Source organism: Rhinolophus sinicus, linkage group LG09, assembly GCF_036562045.2.
Source record: "Rhinolophus sinicus isolate RSC01 linkage group LG09, ASM3656204v1, whole genome shotgun sequence".
NCBI classification, from domain to species: Eukaryota; Metazoa; Chordata; class Mammalia; order Chiroptera; family Rhinolophidae; genus Rhinolophus; species Rhinolophus sinicus.
Window position 1 is genome coordinate 67,108,708 of NC_133758.1, and position 21,272 is coordinate 67,129,979.

At 37.2% G+C, this 21,272-nt stretch overlaps 1 protein-coding gene across 1 annotated transcript in view; it reads left to right on the forward strand.

The window, feature by feature from the left end:
• The window catches only part of COG5 (component of oligomeric golgi complex 5), a 310,758-nt gene that overhangs the window by 162,647 nt on the left and 126,839 nt on the right, over positions 1–21,272 (forward strand). Inside the window, exon 8 of the mRNA XM_019745323.2 lies at positions 15,797–15,962. Within this exon, the coding sequence (XP_019600882.1) occupies positions 15,797–15,962 (166 nt within the window). The remainder of the gene's footprint in view (positions 1–15,796; positions 15,963–21,272) is intronic.

The following is a 21,272-nucleotide window of genomic DNA, read 5'->3' on the forward strand; positions in this document are numbered from 1 at the left end:
TTCCCAGTAAAATTCAAAAGAACAAGATAGTGACTTTTTCATAAAACAGTATTCATGCTATGAGTGAAAGAGTGTCTCTGATTCTGAGGATTTTACCCCCTTTTTTGTAAGGTGGTGAAATAACCATTTTTTTTGTTTCATTTTTTTAACGATTTTTATTAAAATATAGCTAACATACAATATTATATTAGTTTGAGGGGTACGCCATAGTTATTCAACATTTATATACCTAAAGAAGTGATCACCATAAGTCCAGCAACCATCTGACACCGTACTATACTATCACAATACTATTGACTATATTCCCTATGCTGTACATTACATCCCCATGGCTTACTTGTTTTATACTTGGAAATTTGGACCTCTTATTCCCCTTTACCTTCCCTCCCTTTTTAATTTTTCAATTATAGTTAACACACAATATTATATATTAATTTCAGGTGTATAGCATAGTGGTTAGACACTTATGTAATTTAAGAAGTGATTCCCCTGACTAGTCTAGTACCCACCTGGCACCATGCGTAGTTATTACAATATTATTGACTATATTCCTTATGCTGTACCCTACATCCCCATAACTACTTTATAACAACCAATTTGTACTTCTTAATCCCATCCCCTTTTTCACTCATACCCCAACTCTCCTCTCATCTGGCAAGCATCAAAATGTTCTCTGTATCTATGAGTTTGTTTGTTTCTGGGTTTTTTGTTTGTTTGTTTGTTTTTCTTTAGATGCCACATTTAAGCAAAATCACATTGTGTCTGTGTTTTGCTGTCTGACGTACTCCACTCAGCACAATACCCTCCAGGTCCATCCATGCCACTGCAGATGGCAAGAACCCATTCCCTTCCCTGGCCAAACAATATTCCATTGCATATACCGTGTTTCCCTGAAAATAAGACCTAGCTGGACCATCAGCTCTAATGCGTCTTTTGGAGCAAAAGTTAATATAAGACCCAGTCTTATGTCATAACATGTCATGTCATGTCATGTCATGTCATATCAGACCCAGTCTTATAATCTTATAAGACCCAGTCTTTAAATAAAACTGGGTCTTATATTAATTTTTGCTCCAAAAGATGCATTAGAGCTGATGGTCTGGCTAGGTCTTATTTTCGGGGAAACACGGTATGTACCACCTCCTCTTTATCCATTCATACATCTATGGACACCCAGGCTACCTCCAAATCTTGGCCATAGTAAACAATGCTGCAGTGAACATATGGATGCACACGTCTATTCGAAATACTGTTTTGGATTTGTTCGGAGAAATGCCCAGAAGTGGAATTACTGGGTTCTTCTTTGTCTCCTGTTATAGCCTTTGTTTGAAAGTCTATATTTTGTCTGGTATAAGTATTGCTACACCAGGTTGTTGTTTTTTCCTTTTCCATTTTCATGAAATATCTTTTTTCATCCCTTTACTTTCTGTGTATGTGTGTCTTTCAATTTGAAGTGAGTCTCTTGTAGGCAGCATATATAAGGGTTTTTTTTTCTTATCCATTCAGTCATCCTATGTCTTTTGATTGGAACATTTAATCCATTTACGTTGAAGGTAATTTTTGATATGTAGTTATTGCAATTTTATTCATATTTTTTATCTTTTTCTTTTCCTCATTAAACTTTGTTTTCATGGGTCTCAAAATACTGTGACAGATTTTTGGTCAAGTTGTTTTCATTGAAAAGTATTGATTTGAAAACTAATAACTTAAAAACTGCCACACACAGTAATACCCTCAAATGGGCCACAAAATATTTTCCTTTCCTCTTGAAGGTTTTATGATGCATTGTAATTATTAACCAGGCTTTTACTATGAAACTTAAATGGCCTATTGAGACAAAACAGTTCTCAGACTGTTCTTACACTAATGGTTAAGACTGGGGTGGCAGGTGTTGGGGATATTATCCATTTAGCCTTCTGAGCTTTCTGGGCAGACTTGGTGACCTTGCCAGCTCCAGCTGCCTTCTTGTCCACTGCTTTGATGACACCCACAGCAACTGTCTGTCTCATGTCACGAACAGCAAAACAGCCCGAGGAGGGTAGTCAGAGAAGCTCTCAACACACACGGGCTTGCCCAGAACCATATCAATGATGGCAGCATCACCAGATTTCACAACCTTCGGGCCATCTTCCAGCTTTTTCCCTGGATGATGATCATTCTTCTCCTTCAGCTCAGCAAAGCAATGTGAGCTGTGTGACAGTCCAGCACAGGTGTGGATCCTGCACTGATTTGGCCTGGATGCACCTGAGCCATGAAGCCGGCTGCCTCCACTGGTGGGTCATGTTTGCTGTCACCAGACTCACTGCCATGATGATGAACATCTTTGACAGGCACATTCTTGACAGTGAAGCCCATATTGTCCCCCGAAGAGCTTCATTCAAAGCTTCAGGTGTACATTGACTGGAGCCAAGGTGACCACCATGCGGGGACACCAGTCTCCACTGGGCCCACAGGGACAATACCAATACCACCAAGTTTGTAGACATCTTGGAGGGGCAGACTCAGAGGCTTGTCATTTGGATGAGTTGGTGCAGGTGCAATCCAGAGCTTCAAGCGGCGTTGGTTCCACTGGCATTGCAGTCTGTAATGGGTGACTTTCCACCCCTTGAACCCAGGCATGTTAGCACTTGGCTCCAGCATGTTGTCACCGTTCCAACCAGAAATTGGTACAAATGCGACTGTGTCAGCGGTGTAGCCAATTTTCTTAATGTAGGTGCTGACTTCCTTAAGGATTTCCTCATATCTCTTCTGGCTGTAAGATGGCTCAGTGGATCCATTTTAGATCCATAATTGTTAACACCAACAATTAGTTGTTTCACACCCAGTGAGTGAGCCAGAAGGGCATGCTCACGGGTCTGCCCGTTCTTGGAGATACCTGCTTCCCACTCGCCAACACCAGCAGCAACAATCAGTACAGCACAGTCGGCCAGAGATGTGCCTGTAACCATGCTTTTCATAAAGTCTCTGTCCTGAGGATTCAATGATGGTCACATAATACTTGCTGGTATTGAATTTCCTCACACATGGAGATATCAGCAGTGATCCCATGCTTACGTTCAGTTTTCAGTTTATCCAAGACCAAGGCATGCTTGAAGGAGTTTATTTCCCATCTCAGCAGCCTCCTTCGCCAATTTTTCGATGGTTCTTTTGTCGATCCCACCACATTTTAGATCAGATGACCAGTAGTGGTAGACTTGCCAGGATCTGTGCGTCCAATCACAACAATGTTCATGTGTGTCTTTTCCTTTCCCATTTTGGGTTAGATTTAGCGATGGTTTCACTATACCTGTGTTCTGGCAACAAGCCCGTTGTGAAAATGTGTGTGTGCGTGCACGCGTGTGTCTTAAAGAAGTCCCTCTAACCTTCCTGGTAATACTGGTTTGGTGGTGATGAACTCCTTTAGCTTTTTCTTATCTGGGAAGCTCTTTATCTGTCCTTTGATTCTAAATGATAGCTTTGCTGGGTAGAATTATCTTCTTTGTAAGTCCTTGCTTTTCATCACATTGAATATTTTGTGCCAATCCCTTCTGGCCTGCAAAGTTTCTGTTGAGAAATCAGCTGACAATCTATGGGAGCTTCCTTATAAGTTACTAGCTCCCTTTCTCTTGCTGCTTTTGGGATTCTCCCTTTGTTTTTAACCTTTAGTGTTTTAATTATAATGTGTCTTGGTGTGGGCCCATTTGGGTTCATCTAGTTTGGGACTCTGCACTTCCTGGCTTGTATGTATATTTACTTAGCCAGGTCAGGAAAATTTTCAGTTATTATTTCTTCAAATAGGTTTTCAACTCCTTGCTCTCTCTCTTCTCCTCTGCAAACACCTATAATGCGAATGTTAGTATGCTTGATATTGTCCTAGCAGCCTCTTAAACTATCCTCATTTCTTCATTTCTCTCTCTCTCTTTTCATTCCTTTTTCTTTTTGCTGATTTTTTTTAAAGATTTTATTGGGGAAGGGGAACAGGACTTTATTGGGGACCAGTGTGTACTTCCAGGCCTTTTTTCCAAGTCAAGTTGTCGTCCTTTCAATCTTAGTAGTGGAGGGTGCCATTCAGCTTCAAGTTGTTGTCCTTTCAGTCTTAGTTGTGGAGGGTGCAGCTCAGCTCCAGGTCCAGTTGCCGTTTCTAGTTGCAGGGGGCACAGCCCACCATCCCTTGTGGGAGTCAAACCATCAACCTTGTGGTTGAGAGGACGCACTCCAACCAACTGAGCCATCTGGGAGCTCAGCGGCAGCTCAGCTCAAGGTGCCGTGTTCAATCTTAGTTGCAGGGGGTGGAGCCCACCATCCCTTGTGGGACTCAAGGAGCTGAACCGGCTACCTTGTGGTTGAGAGCCCACTGGCCCATGTGGGAATCAAACTGGCAGCCTTCGGAGTTAGGAGCATGGAGCTCTAACCGCCTGAGCCACCGGCCGGCCCTCTTTTTACTGTTTTGATGGGTGTTTTCTGCTACCTTGTCTTCCAAATTGTTGATTCAGTCTTCTGCTTCATCTGGTCTGCTGGGGATTCCTTCTAGTGCATTCTTCACTTCAGTTATTATATTTTTCATTTCTGACTAGTTCTTTTTTATGGTTTCTGTGTCCTTTTTTATGCTTGCTATCTCTTTGTTGAAGTTCTCACTAATTTCCTTGAGCATCCTTATAACCATTGTTTTGAACTCTGTATCTGGTAGGTTGCTTGTCTCCATTTTATTTAGTTCGTTTTCTGGAGTTTTCTATTCTTTCATTTGGAATGCCTTTCTTTGTTTCCTCATTTTGGCTGCCTCTCTGTGCTTGTGTCTATGTATTCAGTAAATTTTGTCCGGGTAGCCTTCTATAGTAGGTGCCCTATGGGGCCCAGTGTCGCAGTCTCCCTGGTCACCTGCTCTGGGTGCTCCAGGAGTGTCCCTTGTGTGAGTTGTGTGTGCCTCCGTTATAGCTGAGCCTTGATTGCTCTTGGCAGGTCATTGGGTGGGATTGACCCTGAGGCTGACTGGCTCTGGGGTTTGGCCATGTCCACCGCTTATGGGCTGCTATCTGAGGGGTTTACCCCACTGATCTGGGTTCACCCCAGTGGGCTGTGATGCCTTTTGAGTGTGCTGCTTTTGGGGCTATTTGGTGTTGCTCTGCCGTGGTCTGAAGCCAGTCTCTAAGTTTGTGGGTTCTGAGGCCTCTTGGAAGGGGCTCTGGTTCAGACCCAGGTCACCCACTGCTTGTGACTAGCTGGGGACTACCTCGTAGGAGGTACAAAGTGATCCATTGTTGGTCACTGCCTTTGCCGGACCTGGAGGCGCATGGGAAAGGCTACGTTGCATAACTGAAGGCAGCTGCCACCAGTGCTGTTCTTGGGATAGCTCCACAAAAAGCCAGGACACCCCAAGGCCTGCTGCCACCTGCCTGCTCCTGTAAGGTTCAGCTGCTAATAAAGTCTCTGTGCAATAAGGGAGTTGGGTGAGGCAGGGTCTCGGTGTCACACGAGTGAGACAAGTTGTGGTTACCAGGTTAGTGTAGATTCTGGTTTGGTGCTAGTGCTGAGCCTGGAGCTACTCAGCAAATGTCTCAGAGAATCCAAGGCCAGTTGGCACCCGCTTGGTGCCCACGGACCCCCAGTAGTTTTCTTAGAAAGAGTGCAGGCCAGTCTGGCTGCTGGGTGAAAATATGTGTCCATCATTGGTTGAGTTGGGTGGGGCAGGGTCCTAGCGAGTAACCAGGGTGGAGCAAGCTGAGCTCCCCCGGTCAATTCAGATTCAGATTTGGCCATTGGTATGGGTGGAGGACTAACGTAGGAAAGATGGCACCCACCTACTGGCTACACTGAAGGAAGAGCTCACACGGCGAAAATGGTGACTATTCTCCAGTCCTTGCTGTAGAACCACACAACTCATTTCTCCCCGTATATCTCCAACACCCCCTGAGTCACTGTCCCTCTGCTAGAGCCCTGGTGTGTGTCTGTGTGTGAGTGAGTCTGTGCACAGGCCCTTTAAGCGGACATCTGTGCTTCCTACAGCCTCTGTCTCACCTAGATGGTTAGCTTCCCCACTGTTTTTCACAGCCAGATGTTGTGGGGGGCTCTTCTTCCTCGCAGCAGTATGCCGGGCTGTGGGCTTAGTGTGGGGCTGGGGTCTCTCGCTTCTCCAGGGTGAACCTCCGTGGCTGAGATATCTCTCTAGATTCTTAACTGACACCTAGAGGTTAAGGACCAGCCCATTCTGCATCTCCACCCGCCTACCAGTCTTGGCATCTTCTTTGTATCTTAGTTATAAAACTTCTGTCCAGCTAGACTTCAGATGGTTTTCCAGGTTGATTGTTCTGTAATTTAATTGTAATTTTAATATGTTTATGGGAGGAGGCAGGCACAGTGTTTATTCTGTCATCTTGGATCCTCCCTCCAGGCATATGTATTTATTAACTTCTGGTAAAATACACATAACCAAATTTACCATCATAACCACTTTAAGTGTATAGTTCAGTATTGAGTATATTCACGTTATTATGCATCCTGTCTCCTGAACTCTCTTCATCTTGCAGAACTGAAACTCAATACCTGTCAAACAAGTCCCATTTGTCTCTTCTCCCTCCCCCCAGGTTCCTGGTTTCTGTCTCTATGAATTTGACTACTCTAAGCACTGTCTTCATATAGCAGATAATATATAAGTAATACTGTCTTCATATAAATGCAATCATAAAGTATTTTTGTATGTGTGACTGGCTTTTTTCACTTCACATAATATTCCCAAGATTCTTATGTATTGTAGCATGACAGAATTTCTTTCCTTTTTAAGTCTGAGTACTATTCTATTGTATATATACCACATTTTCTTGCTCCATTTGATGGACACTTGAGTTATGTTGCTCTTAACCTTCTCTTGATTTTCTAGGGCTGCTATAACAAATTATCACAAGCGAGGTGGTTTAAAACAACATAAATTTATTTATTCCCTCACAGTTCTGGTGGTTAGAAATCCAAATCTTGGTGTTGGCACGGCCATGCTCCCTCTGAAGGCTCTAAGGAAAACTCCTTTCTTTCCTCTTTCAGCTTCTAGTAGCTGCAATCAGTCCTTGAAATTCCATGTCTTGTCTCTGTATCATTCCAATCTCTGCTTCTGTTGTCACATGGCCTTTTCAGTATTTGTGTGTTCTTCTGTTAAAAGAACATCAGACATTGGCTTTAAAGCCCACCAAAATCCAGTATGACTTTATCTAAATGACATCTGCAGAGACCCTGTCTCCAAGTAAGGTCACATTGTGAGTTTGTGGGTAGACATGCATTTTGTGGGGACACTGTTCAACCACTACACCCTCTAAAATTTAATCCATTGTAAAGCATATAAACATTCGGCAGCTCAGGCTTCCACAACAAAATACCATACGCTGGGTGGCTTAAATAAGAGAAATTTATTTTCTCAGATTTCTGGAAACAGGAAAGTCCAAGATCATGGTTAAGCAGGTTTCAGTTTCTGGTGAGGCCTTTCTTCCTGGCTTCAGACTGTCGCCTTCTTGCTGTGTTCTCACATGGCCAGGAGAGGGAGGAGATGGCAGAGTGGGGGAAATGCAAGCGCTGGTGTCTCTTATAAGGGAACTAATGCCATCACACTAGCGCCTACCCTCCTTACCTCATCTAACCCTAATTAGATCCCCAAAACCCGATCTCCAAATATCATCACATTGGGAATTAGGGCTTCAACTGCATTTGGGGTGGAGGAGAACAAAGACATCCAGTTCATAAGATTCAAAATCAAAATGTATATTTTACATTAGGTAATATTTTAGGAGTCAGTTATTTTTAAAAATAGTGATATGTGTGACTGTGCATATACATACACATAAAACTTGCTTATATTGTGCTGGGAAAAAAACTATATAAGATCCATGTGTATGTAATAATTTAATCATTCATATATTGTTTTATTCGATCTAATATCTTTGCCTCAAAATAAACTATAAAGCATTTTTAAGTGCTTTTTAAGATATTTAAGTAGAGGCCTTTTCTGATTCACATTTTTTGTCATAATCTGTTATGTCTTTCATTTTTTGTTCTTTAGACTTTTTAAAATTAAAATATAATAAGCAGAAAAGTGCATATATCATGAGAGTTTAGCTTAATTTTCACACAGTGAACAAACATGTATTACCAGCATTCAGACTGAAAAAGTCTAAAACCTTACCGGCATCCCACAAGTTTTCCATATTCCCCCTTTTCAGTTAACAAGTTCCCCCTGGTAATTATTTTATATATACCAAAAGTTTGAGAGCCACTTATGTAGGTACCTGGATCCAAATTTTCTAATGTTCCAATTTCAACTCCCATTTTTATTCTCTCACTTTCACAGATTCTGTTCTTTATTTACCGCCTTTGTGATTTATAGTTTTTAGCACCCCTATTTTCATTATTATTACTTTAATTTAGCTTGCTACCCAGACTGTGTTCCTATGATTATCCATTTCAAAAGTATTCTCATTTCCAACTAAGAATTCTCCATTGGCACCTTAGATTCATGTCTAACAACTAAATACTTCATTAACAACAGCCTTTTATCCTCCCATTCCTACCTCTTTCCCACCCACTGGTCCAGTGATCTTTTAATTTTCCTTTTATTTTTCCACCTTGTCAGTCCCCATACCTGAAACTTCAAAGGTATGGTAGACTTCTGTAACCAATCAGCATTCAGTTTCTTTTCAGTGTTTCAAAATCCCTTGTATCTGTCCTGTTATTTTATTCACAGTGCAACTCCGTAGTTCAAGCTGTTTTTTCCATCTTTTTAAAACTATTGCCAAAGCTGATTTATTTTCATTTCCTCAGGCAATTTAGATTATGATATTTAGAAAACATGAATGATTTTCTGTGACCAATCAAATAAAACAAAATAAAAATTTCACAGAATGCCATTTGAGTTGCCAATGACCAGACGCTTATTTATGTATCAATGTTATCTTTTATTATTTTTTCATGTACACAGCATTCCAGGCAATAGAGTCTACCTATACACCACTTCTTACGCATATTCTGTAGTTTCCCTCTGTCATTTCTTTGTGTATTCTGTTCTTTTTGCCTCCCCCACCCCCCCAAAAAAAAATGCTATGTTCACATGAATAAATGGTTCTCATCCTTCAGAGTCTGACAGTCACCTAGCCCAGTGGTTCCCAAATGCTAGTTCTGAGGTGGCTGCCAGGTCAACTATATCAGAAGCATCTGAAGAGCTTTGAAAAGTAAAGTAACCAGGTCTTAGTCTGGTCCAAATGAATTAGAATTTTTGGAGTTGAGATCTTATTGGCTATATTTTTATAGAAAAGATCTCTAGTCAGCTTTGGGAATCCCTCCTTTCATTTAACCTCATCTTTTTAAAATTTATGAAATTTATTGAGAAGAGAGAACTCAGTTTCTCAGAGTTACTCTACTTATTTCAATAAGTGGGTAACTTTACTTATTTCAATTATAAATAAAGATGGAGTGATAAGTAAAAGTCCTTAGGAACTAGAATAAAGGCTATTCGTAGCATTCTTTTAAATTTTGGAATATTAATAAATGATCAGAGATCCAATATTTTCTATCACTCATATATGAGTACCAGATATTTTATTTTTATTTTTTTCAGCAAGAGAAAATAATAACCAAATTTAATACTTACATATGGGAACCCTGCATACATGAGAGAGTCAGAGACCCCACATGCAGGAGAGGTTCAGAGATAGAAAGGGAACATTAGCAAGAGAGCACCAGGCATGTTAAATATGTTCTCCCAATCGTCTTTTCAGCAGTCACACAAAGAATGTGTTAGCAAACCAAATTATAAAACGTACTTGTTCATTCACTTATTAAACTGGTTTCTTAAACACCTGTCTATCTAGCACCTGTACTAATGCTACACGTTATAGCAGTGAACAAAACAAATTTGGAATCTTCCCTCAGAGACCTTAAAATCTGATGAGGAAGCAAAATTAATTATATAAATAAAATGAAATATTATTAGTGATGAAGTAATTTGCTGAAAGTCATACAGTTTATCTATAGCACAGCTGGGTTTTCGTCCCAACACTATCTCATTTTAAAAGCCCACATTCTTGCCACTATACCTTGATACCAACAGATCAAGATAAAGGCAACTAATGTTTATTGAGCTCCTTTTCCTACCTTCAGTACTAGATCAGTTAGAAGGATTATTTCATTTTCCTGTGAGGTTGGTGCTATTATTTTTGCCATTGTACAGAGGAGGAAACTAAGTCTCAGGTTAAATAATTTGCTAAGGTTTTGGTGACTAAATGCTATTGTTTGGATTTTGATCTAGGTCTGAGTCCAAAGTCTGTGAAATAGGAATAACAAAAGCTCATAATAGAATTAACAAAGTCAAAAGTTGGTTATTTAACAAGATTAATGCATTAAATTGATCAACACTGGAAAAGATTGATGAAGGTAGGAAAAAAATTTTTTTAAAGAGACACAAGTTACTAGGATTAAGAACGAAAAAGGTAACCTAATACAGATCCAGTAGAAAGTGAAAAATTAGTAAAAGGACATTAGATATAACTATACCAAAGATTTGAAAATTTAGATGAAACAGAAATTTCTAGAAAAACAACTTACCAAAATAACACTAGGAAAATTAGAAAATCTGAATAGTACTTTTGATAAATTGAATTTATCATTAAACACTTTACCGCAAAGAAAACTCCAAGGACAGATAGCTTCACTGGTGAATTCATCCAAACATTTAACAAATAAACCAATGTTATATAAACTCCAAGAATTGAGGAGGAAGGAACACTTCACTGACTATTCTATGAGGCCAGTATAAACTTGATATCAAAATAAGGATATTATAAGGAAGGAAAATTATTAGTTGTCTCTCTTGAAAATCAAAGCAAAAATACTAAGCAAAATATGAGCAAATGTAAGTCAGAGCTATCTAAAAGGTATAATTCATCTTGACTAAGATGGCTTTGGCCCAGAAGTACAGTGTAATTTCATCAATAAAGGGAAAAACTGATAATCTCAACATTCAGAAAAAGCACTTAATAAAATTCAACTTCAATCTATGATTAAAAATACTCTTAGCAGACTAAGACTAGAACTTCCTTAATTTGATAAAGGTTATCTCGAAAAATCTCAGAGTGAAATACTTAAGGCTTTCTACCTGAGATTAAGGATGACACTAGAACACCACTCATCACTTTTACTGAGCAACATACTGCAGACCCTAATCTGAATAACAAGAAAAAGCAGTGAAATATAGAGGATTGGAAAGGAAGAAATAAAAATTATTCATAGATAATATGATTGTATATATAGAAAATCCAAAATAATCTACAGATAAACTATTAGAATTAAAAACTGAATTTTGAAAGTTTGCTGAAATTCAGAACTATAGAAATCAATTGTTTTTTTTTTGTTTTTGTTTTTTTTAAGATTTTATTGGGGAAGGGGAACAGGACTTTATTGGGGAACAATGGTCAAATTGTTGTCCTTTCAATCTTAGTTGTGGAGGGTTCTGTTCAGCTTCAAGTTGTTGTTCTTTCAGTCTTAGTTGTGGAGGGCGCAGCTCAGCTCCAGGTCCAGTTGCCCGTTGCTAGTTGCAGGGGGCACAGCCCACCATCCCTTGCGGGACTCAAACCGGCAACCTTGTGGTTGAGAGGACAGGCTCCAACCAACTGAGCCATCTGGGAGCTCAGCGGCAGCTCAGCTCAAGGTGCCGTGTTCAATTTTAGTTGCAGGGGACGCAGCCCACCATGCCTTGTGGGATTCGAGGAATTGAACTGGCAACCTTGTGGTTGAGAGCCCGCGCTACAACCAACAACTGAGCCATCTGGGAGGCAGCTCAGCTCAAGGTGCCGTGTTCAATCTTAGTTGCAGGGGGCAGAGCCCACCATCCCTTGCGGGACTCAAGGAATTGAACTGGCAACCTTGTGGTTGAGAGCCCACTGGCCCATGTGGGAATCGAACCGGCAGCCTTCGGAGTTAGGAGCATGGAGCTCTAACCACTTGAGCCACCGGGCCGGCCCTCAATTGTATTTTAATATACCAGCAACAGAAACACAGAAAGAAAATTTTAATTATCATTTACAGTATCAAAACCCAGCAATTGTGTAGGAATAATTCAAATTAAAGATATATAAGACCTCGTCACAGAAACTATAACATTATTAAGTGAAATTAAAAAAGACCTGAGTAAATAAAGAGAAATACCATGTTCATTATTTAGAGAGCTCAATATTATAAAGCCTTCATTCTTTCTAATTTAATCTATAGCTTTCATACAATCTCAAAATTCCAGAAACTTTTTTCCCAATGGAAATTGTTAAGCCTATTATAAAATGTATATGGAAGTACTAAGAACCAACAAGAGCCTGTACCAATCTGAAAATCAGAAGTGGAGCCTGTACCGATCTGAAAATCAAACCTTTAAAACTTGCTTTGAAGCTAAAATAAGTTACACAGGTAAATTTGTGTAAAGACAGACAAATGGTTTAGAATTGAAGATCCAGAAACCAACACACATAAACGAAAACTTGATTTATTGCAAAGGTTGCTTCTGAAAGCAGGGGTAGGGGGAAGTTTTCATTTGCTTGCTTGTTTTTTCAACTAAACTGTTCTGTCATTTGGATAGTCATGTAGAGAAATACTGAGCATGCCTCCTGTCTCACATTCTACAGAAACTAATTCCAGGTGGATTGTATATCTAAATGTGAAAGGCAAACAGATAGAGTCTGTGGAGTATAACTTCATGAATGAACGGCATCTTCATGAATGTGGAATGGGAAAATTTTTTTCAACAGGATACTGAAAGTGCTAACCATAGCGAGTAAGGTTGATAAGATGGACCACATTCAAATTAAGAACTTCTCTTAAAAGACTTCTTAAGAGTAGGGCAGCATATTTGTAATACGTATCATCTTCAAAGCAATTATATCCAAAATCTATAAACAACTTCTATGCATGTGTAAAACACAGGAATAACCAATGAGAAAAATGGGCAGAGGAGGTGAATATTCAAATACACTTCACAAGAGAAGGTTTCCAAATGGATAATTAACAAGTAAGAAGGGATAACTTCTTAGTCGTCACAAAAAGGTAAATGAAAACGACAGTGCTCACTCAAAAGAATAGCTCAAATTGAAGAGACTGAAATTCTAAATTTTGGCAAGGTTGTGGAGCACGCCACAACTTTCACGTTCCCAGTGGGGATATAAATTGGTGTGATGACTGGGAAATCGGCGTATCTCCAAACACTGAGCATATGAATACATACCATATGACCCAGCAATTCTGTGCTTAACCAGCAGAAATGCATATGCATGCTCGTATGTGTTCACTAAAAGCCGTTCACTAGAGTATTCATGACAGCATTATTTAAAATACCTGAAAGAAAAAAGGAAATAACTTAAATGTACATCCACATTGGAATGGATAAACTAAGTGTAAGTTTCTACACTGGGATAATCGATAGCACTGAAAATGAATGAATCAGTTACTGCCACAGGCAACAACACGGATGAATGTTACAATAAGATACTGACTAAAAAGAGCCAGACACAAACTAATACTTACTTTATGGTTCCATTTATGTAAAATTCAAAAATAGGTAAAACTGATCAATGGTGTTAGAAGTTATGATAGTCGTACTACACGGAGAGTGCACTTGGGGAAGCCACACAAGATTTAGAGGTCCTGATAATATTTGGTTTCACAGTCTTTGTGTTAGTTATATAGCTGTGTTCTGTTCCCTTTCTGGTAATGCATAAAGCTGTGCTTGCATAATTTGCACGCTCCTCTGTATATTACAATTTTTATTTCAATTTTTTTTTTGTAGTTTGCCAACTAACAAATGATACATTTATGTCAAGCAATGAATGTGAATGACTGGCATTAATTGAAAAACGGATCATGTTAATTGGCAAGCTTAAAATTACATCTTGAATTATAAGCATTATAAATGATAAATATTACTATATTAGATGCTTCTTTAATAATGAGCTATATATGTTTCTGTTTTGAAAAGATTGGGGAAGTTAAGTTTTAGAGTGGGAAATTTGAAAATTGGTCCATTTAAGTGAAATATGATTTTCCATGTTTTTCATTTGACGTACACATAACTTACAGTATACATTCATCTGATAACACTGAAACGCAACCGTATGTTGAGAAGCTGTGCTTTTTCAAATCCTTTGAAGATAGTAAAGGCAATAAGTATAATTTTACAGAATTATACTTCAATATTCCAATATATACTGAAATATATATCAATATTCTAGTTTTATAATGTGAAGATATTCTTTGAAGTTGTTTAGATAATGTTTTCTTGGATTATATAGACACTTGAATAGTGATAAAGGAAATTTCTTTATAGCTGCCTAATTTTAATTCTTGGTATCTACTGAAAAGTAAAAAAAATATTATCACTGGATGGAACTAACAACAACCAAAGCAAAGCACTACACCACGTATTTTCAGTTAATTTATATGAATATTTTCTCCCATTTTCTTTGTTAGTACTGAGAGATAATTGACAGTATGTTAAGTTCTATTATAGCCATATTAAATTAAGCTTTTTAAAGTAAAACATTTTAATTTGAAACAGTATCCATTTGCTTCTTTTTCTTTTTTAATAAAAAAAAATAAAAAATGGGTATTGTTATTTATCAGCCATGTTTCCTTATGTTTAAGCTGACTCTACTTTGCCTCTGTGTGCATTTGTGTGTGTGTGTATCTGCAGCTTGTACTATTACCAGCACCAGCAGAATTCAGAAGTAACCTTTTGGCTTATTTTATAAACTTAACAGTCAAGAAAATAAAGAAATAATTTAACTTTTTAACTATGTGCCTCTAATAACAGAGTGAATCATAAATGAAACAGGAATTTTAGCTATTTGGGCCTGGGAATATATGTTGGTGTACTAAATTCTGGCTTGATAATTCAATCATTTCCTTAGTGACAAATCCAACTATTTATATCACTATGGACCCGATCTTCTCTTAGGTAGGTTTCTGCTCCCCACCTTCTCACCACTCCCCTCTGCTCCAGCCACCATCAAGGACTCCTTGATGTTTCATTAGCTACTAAGCACATTTCTGCCTCAGCACTTCCGTTGATACCTCTGCTCAGATCTGTATTTCCCTATTTTCTCCTTAGACTCCCTCCATTCAGTGCAGGTCTCTGTTTAAAATATCACCTCAGAGATGCATCCTCTGACTCTTCTCTCTAATAATTCCCATCATTCTCTATCCTTATTCCCTGCTTCATGTTTTCATAGCATTTATCACAACCTGATATTCTGTTATATTTATTTTTTACACATTTCTCAGTAAATAAAAGCTCCATTGAGGGGAGGGACTTGGTTTTATAGGTGCTGTATTTCCAGCATCTAAAACCGAGACAGACACATAGTAAGCACTACAATTATTTGTAGTAAGAATGAGTGAATATAATGAAAAGTAAATATCAATGTGTGTGGCTCTGCCCTCAGTTAACTATGCAAAACTCACTTATTTGTTCTCTAAATAAATGTAGGATTCTTAGTTCCAGCATGGCTCTCTCCATAGGAATTGGTGGTAAATTTTAAATAAATTCTAATAATATAGCAGACTTATGATCTTATCCTTTAAAGGAGGAGGAAAAAGGAAAGGTGGTAATTGTGTACAAAATATTTAACTTTGTCTTTCATGAAACAATGGTGAAAAATATTTGTTCGAAATGCATTTTGTTCTTGTCTGATAATTTGTAAATTTTATAGTAACTGCTCAAGTACCAGTAAAAATTGTAGATTTATATTGCTTTTTTTTTCTTCTTCTATGTATATCTATTCCCATCCTACCCACCCCCACCTTTTTAAAGAATCCTACGCAAGTCGGAACAGCTCTTCAGGTTTTCCATAATCTTGGAACTTTGAAGACTACCATTACCAGTGTGGTGGATGGATATTGTGCTGCTTTAGAAGAAAGTATCAGCAGTGCCTTAGATATCAAAGTTTTGACTCAGCCTGCCCAGTCAGCTGCGCGAGGTATGGATACCGTTTATATTTAGCGTCTTTATTTATTTATAACTGAGAAGTTCTTTGAATAGTATGTGAAACACTCAAGTATCAAAGCAATTTAATGACTCATTTTTTAGTAGACAGAAAATGAGAGAAGAAATTATGTTTCAGAATTTATTTATAACATTTTTGCCTAATCAGTGAGTTGAACTGGCCAATTGGTATATTCAGAACTTCTAGATAAAAAGTCTGTAAACTATGGCTTCATTTAGTCCAGAGGAAACAGATGCAAGAAAAAAGAACTTTTTTTTTTCCTCTAAAATCCTTATCCTCACATGTACTTCTTATTGAGACAGAATATTTTTTTAAGGAAATGCCTTCTCTACCTTAGCTTTCTGGGGCTTTTCCTTATAATGATTCTGGTATTTAAGAGAATAATGGGTAACTGTGGAGATAGAAATTGATATCCTTTGGGAACATTGCAACTGTAGCAAAATCTAAAGAAAACTGCTAAAGAAAGGTAGGGGTCCAGGTGGAGAGGAGTAGCCCGCATTAGCACCAGCAGTCTGCAAGCCTGTCCTACCAAGTGCACAGCTGAGGATGTCCGTGTACATTACACACTTCATCGAGAGGAGAGACTGTACGTTATGTGTACCTCTCACTTACCGAAGCAACCCAACTCTGCATTTCTCTCCCGTATTCTTTCTTCCCTCCTATTAATATCGATGAACTATATTAGCTCCTAGCAAAGACCCAGGACACCACTTGTGCTCAGATCCTATCACTCAGCAGCATTGCTTTAGCAGACCCCCTCTCTGTGCCACATCGTCAGTTTGTCAGTTTTTACGAGGCTTTCTCATCATTTATAATCGTGCTCTTGTATCTTCTTCTGCTTAAAAACAACCAAACAAATCTATCTTGACTTTATTTATCTCTTCAGCTTTACTGCCCCATTTTATTGCTTCAGAAAAATTCCCCGAAGTGTTGTCTATATATACTATCTCCAGTTTTTTCTTTCCATTTTTCTATTGAAGAAGGTACTTTAATCATCATAGAGTTGTCCTAAAGAATAAATGAAATAACACATGTAGAATTAATAGCAGAATTCTTGATACATGGCTAATACTAAAAAATTATTTGCAGCCATTATTACTTTTAGATTTGCTATATAAACCTAATGAGTATAATACACTATACTCATTCATCATTCATACATAAATTGTACTAGATTAAAAAGAGATAGAAGAATCTTAGATTTTAAACAGATTTTTAAAGATTAGCGCCAGCCTCCGATTGAGTCTGTATTAAAACTATTATAGGAAAGTTTTGAACAGAAACTGCCAGAGGAGATTTCACTCTCAGCTTTTCCCAGCAATTATTCTCAGAAAGTTTGACTTAATGTTTAATTTCTAGGAGCAGTTTAATGTCATCCCTCTTGTGTTGCAAGAAATAGGGGGGAAATGAAAGCAGTTCTTCACATGCTGTCAATTCTATTGTATGCCCTTTTGTTGAAAGAATAGTGTTAAAGCCTTATCATCTGTTGATAGTGGATACCATGATTTAATGTAGAAATCTTAAGCATTAATTCTTATTATTTTTAAAAGAGTAATCACTATTTTTATTTTTTTAAAGATTACACCGGCAGTACTAATGTTAATTTCCTGATCTTGTTCCCGATATTGATATTATATAGTAGAGTATCCTTGTGTTTTGGAAATAACATTAAAGCATTCAAGGTTTATAGAGCATCCAGTCGGTAACTTATTCACAAATGATTCAGGGAAGACAATTTTTTTACTACGCTTTCAATTTTCTTATTTTTAAGATTGTTTCAAATTAAAAAAACATACAACATTAATATGATTTTAAGGGAAAAATGTCACCTGTGATATATATTAAAGTTTATAATTCAACAAGAAAAAAGATAAACAAGTCAGTTGAAAATATAAAGACTGTGAATTGGCAATTCAAAGAACATCCAATAAATGTGAAAAGATTCAGTCTCTTTGGAGGATGAACTAGTTAGGAAAATACAAATTAAACAAGCACTATTTCTTGACCGTGAAATTGGCAAAATCTAAGACACAACTAACTCAGTGTTGGGTGAGAGCAGAAATTCTTGTACTCTGATTCTAGGAGGATAAAATGATTCAACCACTTTACTCAATTTTATCAAATTGATCTGTGAGGTTAAAACTGTATACCTTATGATCTTATAATTTCTCTCATGAGATTATATCCTAGAGAAACTCTTGGCACATATGTATAAATATTTTTATTGTACTATTGTTTATAACAGTGAAAACAACCTTTCTTGCAATGGAAAAATTAATAAACTATTAAGTAGACTACTATACAATATTTAAATTAATAAATTTACAAATACAGATAATTCTCAAAAACAGTACGTGGAAAAGTTAGTTGCAGAAAGATACATGCAGTATACTATATTTAAAGCCTAAGAACGTAGTAGACATGATAGATTATATTATATATTGTTCTACATATGTAAATATGTAATAAAAGTATAAGTATATGCATGATAATAATAATAATAAAATTCAAAATAGCATTAGCTCTGGGGAAAGAGCAGGGAAAATGGGACCAGGAAGGGAGGGGTATACAGGGAACTTTATTCATTTTTTTAATTGTTTTTAAAATTTTTATTTTTTAAGACTTTTTTTTAGTGTAGTTTTAGGTTCACAGCAAAATTAAGAAGGTACTGAGATTTCCCTGCCCCCACACCTGCATGGCCTTCCCTTTTTGAATGTCCCCCAAGGATGGTATATTTGTTACCAAGGATGAAATTACCAAGGATGAAATAACATCGACACATCACAGTCACCCAAAGTTTACAGTTTACATTAGGATACACTCTTGGTGGTGTACATTCTGTGAGTTTGGACAAATGTGTAATGACATATCTCCATTATTATAATATCATACAGAGTATTTTCACTGCCCTAAAAATCCCCTGTGCTCTGCCTGTTCATCTCCACAGCTCTCAGCCCTGGTAATCACTGACCTTTTCATTATCTCCGTACTTTTGCCTTTTCTAGAATGTCATGTAGTTGGAATTATACAGTATGTAGCCTTTTCAGGTTGGCTTCTTTCACTTAGAAATATGCATTTAAGGTTCTTTCATGTCTTTTCATGGCTTGATATCTTAGTTTGTTTGTTTGTTTGTTTTTTAGTGCTTATTAACATTTCATTGTGTGGATATACCAATTTATTTATCCGTCTACCTACTGACATCTTGATTGTTTCCAAGTTTTGGCAATTATGAAAAAAAGCTACTATGAAATATCCTTGTGCAGGTTTTCTGATGGACATAAGTTTTCAACTCTGTTGGGTTGTATACCAAGGAGCAGAATTGCTGGATTGTACACTAAGAGTATATTTGGTGTGGTAAGAAACTGCCAAATTGTCTTCTAAAGTGACTGTACCATTTTGCATTCCCACCAGCAAAGCATGAGGGTTCCTATTGCCCCGCATCCATGGCAGTATGTGGTGTTGTCAGTGTTCCAGATTTTGGCCATGCTAATAGGTGTATAGTGGTATCTTACTGTTTTAATTTACATTTATCTGATAATGTATGATGTGGAGCTTCTTTTCATATGCTTATCTGCCATCTGTATATCTTTTTTTAGTGAGGGGGGTGTCTCTTACAGTCTTGGGCCCATTTTTTAATCAGGCTGTTTTCTCATTGTTGAGTTTTAAGAGTTTTTGCATAGTTTGAATAATAGTCCTTTCAGATGAGGTTTTTGCAAATATTTTCTCCCATTTTGTAGCTTGTGTTCTAATTCTGTTGATATTATCTTTTCCAGAGTAAAAATTTTTAATTTTAATGAAGTCCAGCTTATCATTTACTTCTTTCACGGATTGTGTCTTTGATCTTATATCTAAAAAATCATAGCTGTACCCAAAGTCATCTAGGTCTTCTCCTGTGTCGTCTTCTAGGAGTTTTATAGTTTTGTGTTTGACATTTAGGTCCATGATCCATTTTGAGTTAATTTTGTTGAAGGGTGTCTAAGATTCATATTTTTTCCATGTGGTTATCCAGTTATTTCAGCACCATTTGTTAAAGTGATTACCTTTCCTCCATTTTATTGCCTTTGCTCCTTTGTCAAAGATTGATTGACTATATTTATGTGGGTATATTTCTAGGCTTTGTATTTTGTTCCATTAATTTGTCTGTTATTTTGCCAATACTACATCTTCTTGGTTACTGTAGCTTTTATAGTATGTCTTGAAGTCAGAAAGTCAGCCTTCCAACTTTGCTCTTTTTCTTAAATATTGTGTTGGTTATTCTGGGTCTTTTGCCTATTCATATAAACTTTAGAATCAGTTTGTCAATATCCATAAAATAACTTGCTGGGATTTTGATTCGTATTGCATCAATTCGGTAAATCAAGTTGGGAAGAATAGATATCTTGATAATTTTGAAACTTCCTATCCTTGAAAATGGAATATCTCTACATTTATTTAGTTTTTCTTTTTTAATTTTGTTCATCAGAATATTGTAGTTTTCCTCATATAGATCTTGTACATATTTTGGTAGATTTATATATACCTAAGTTATTTTGGGGGCTAAAGTAAATGATACTATGTTTTCAGTTTCATATTCCACTTGTTCATTGTTGGTATACGGGAAAGCAATTGACTTTTGTATATATCAGCATTGTATTCTACAACCATGCCATAGTATTAGTTCCGGGAGATTTTTTCATCAATTTTTCTGATTTTCTACGTAGATGATTATGTCATCTGTGAACAAAAAGTTTTGTCTTCCTTCCCAATGTATATCTTTTCTTGTTTGATGTATATCTATCCTTGTTTCATGAGCAAGGACTTCTAGTACTGTGTTGAAAAGGAATGGTGAGGGGGACATCCTTGCCTTGTATCAGATTTTAGTGAGAATGTCTCTCACCATTAAGGATGATGTCAGTTGCAGGGTTTTCGTAGATAGTTTTTATCAAATTGAGAAAGTTCGTTTTATACCTAGTTTACTGAGAATTTTTATCATTAATGAGTGTTGGATTTTGTCAGTTGTTTTTCTGCATGCATTAATGGGATCATGTGGTTTTTCTTTTTCAGTCTGTTGTTGTGATTGATTACATTAACTGATTTTTGAATGTAGAACCAGCCTTGCATTCCTAAGTAAATCCCACTTGGTCATGGTGTAAACTTCTTTATATACATTGTAGGATTTTATTTGCTAATATTTTGTTGAGGATTTTTGCATCTGTGATCATAAAAAATACGGTCCGTAGTTTTCTTGTCATATTTTTGTCTGGTTTTGATGTTAGGTAATATTGCCCTCATAGAATTAGTTAG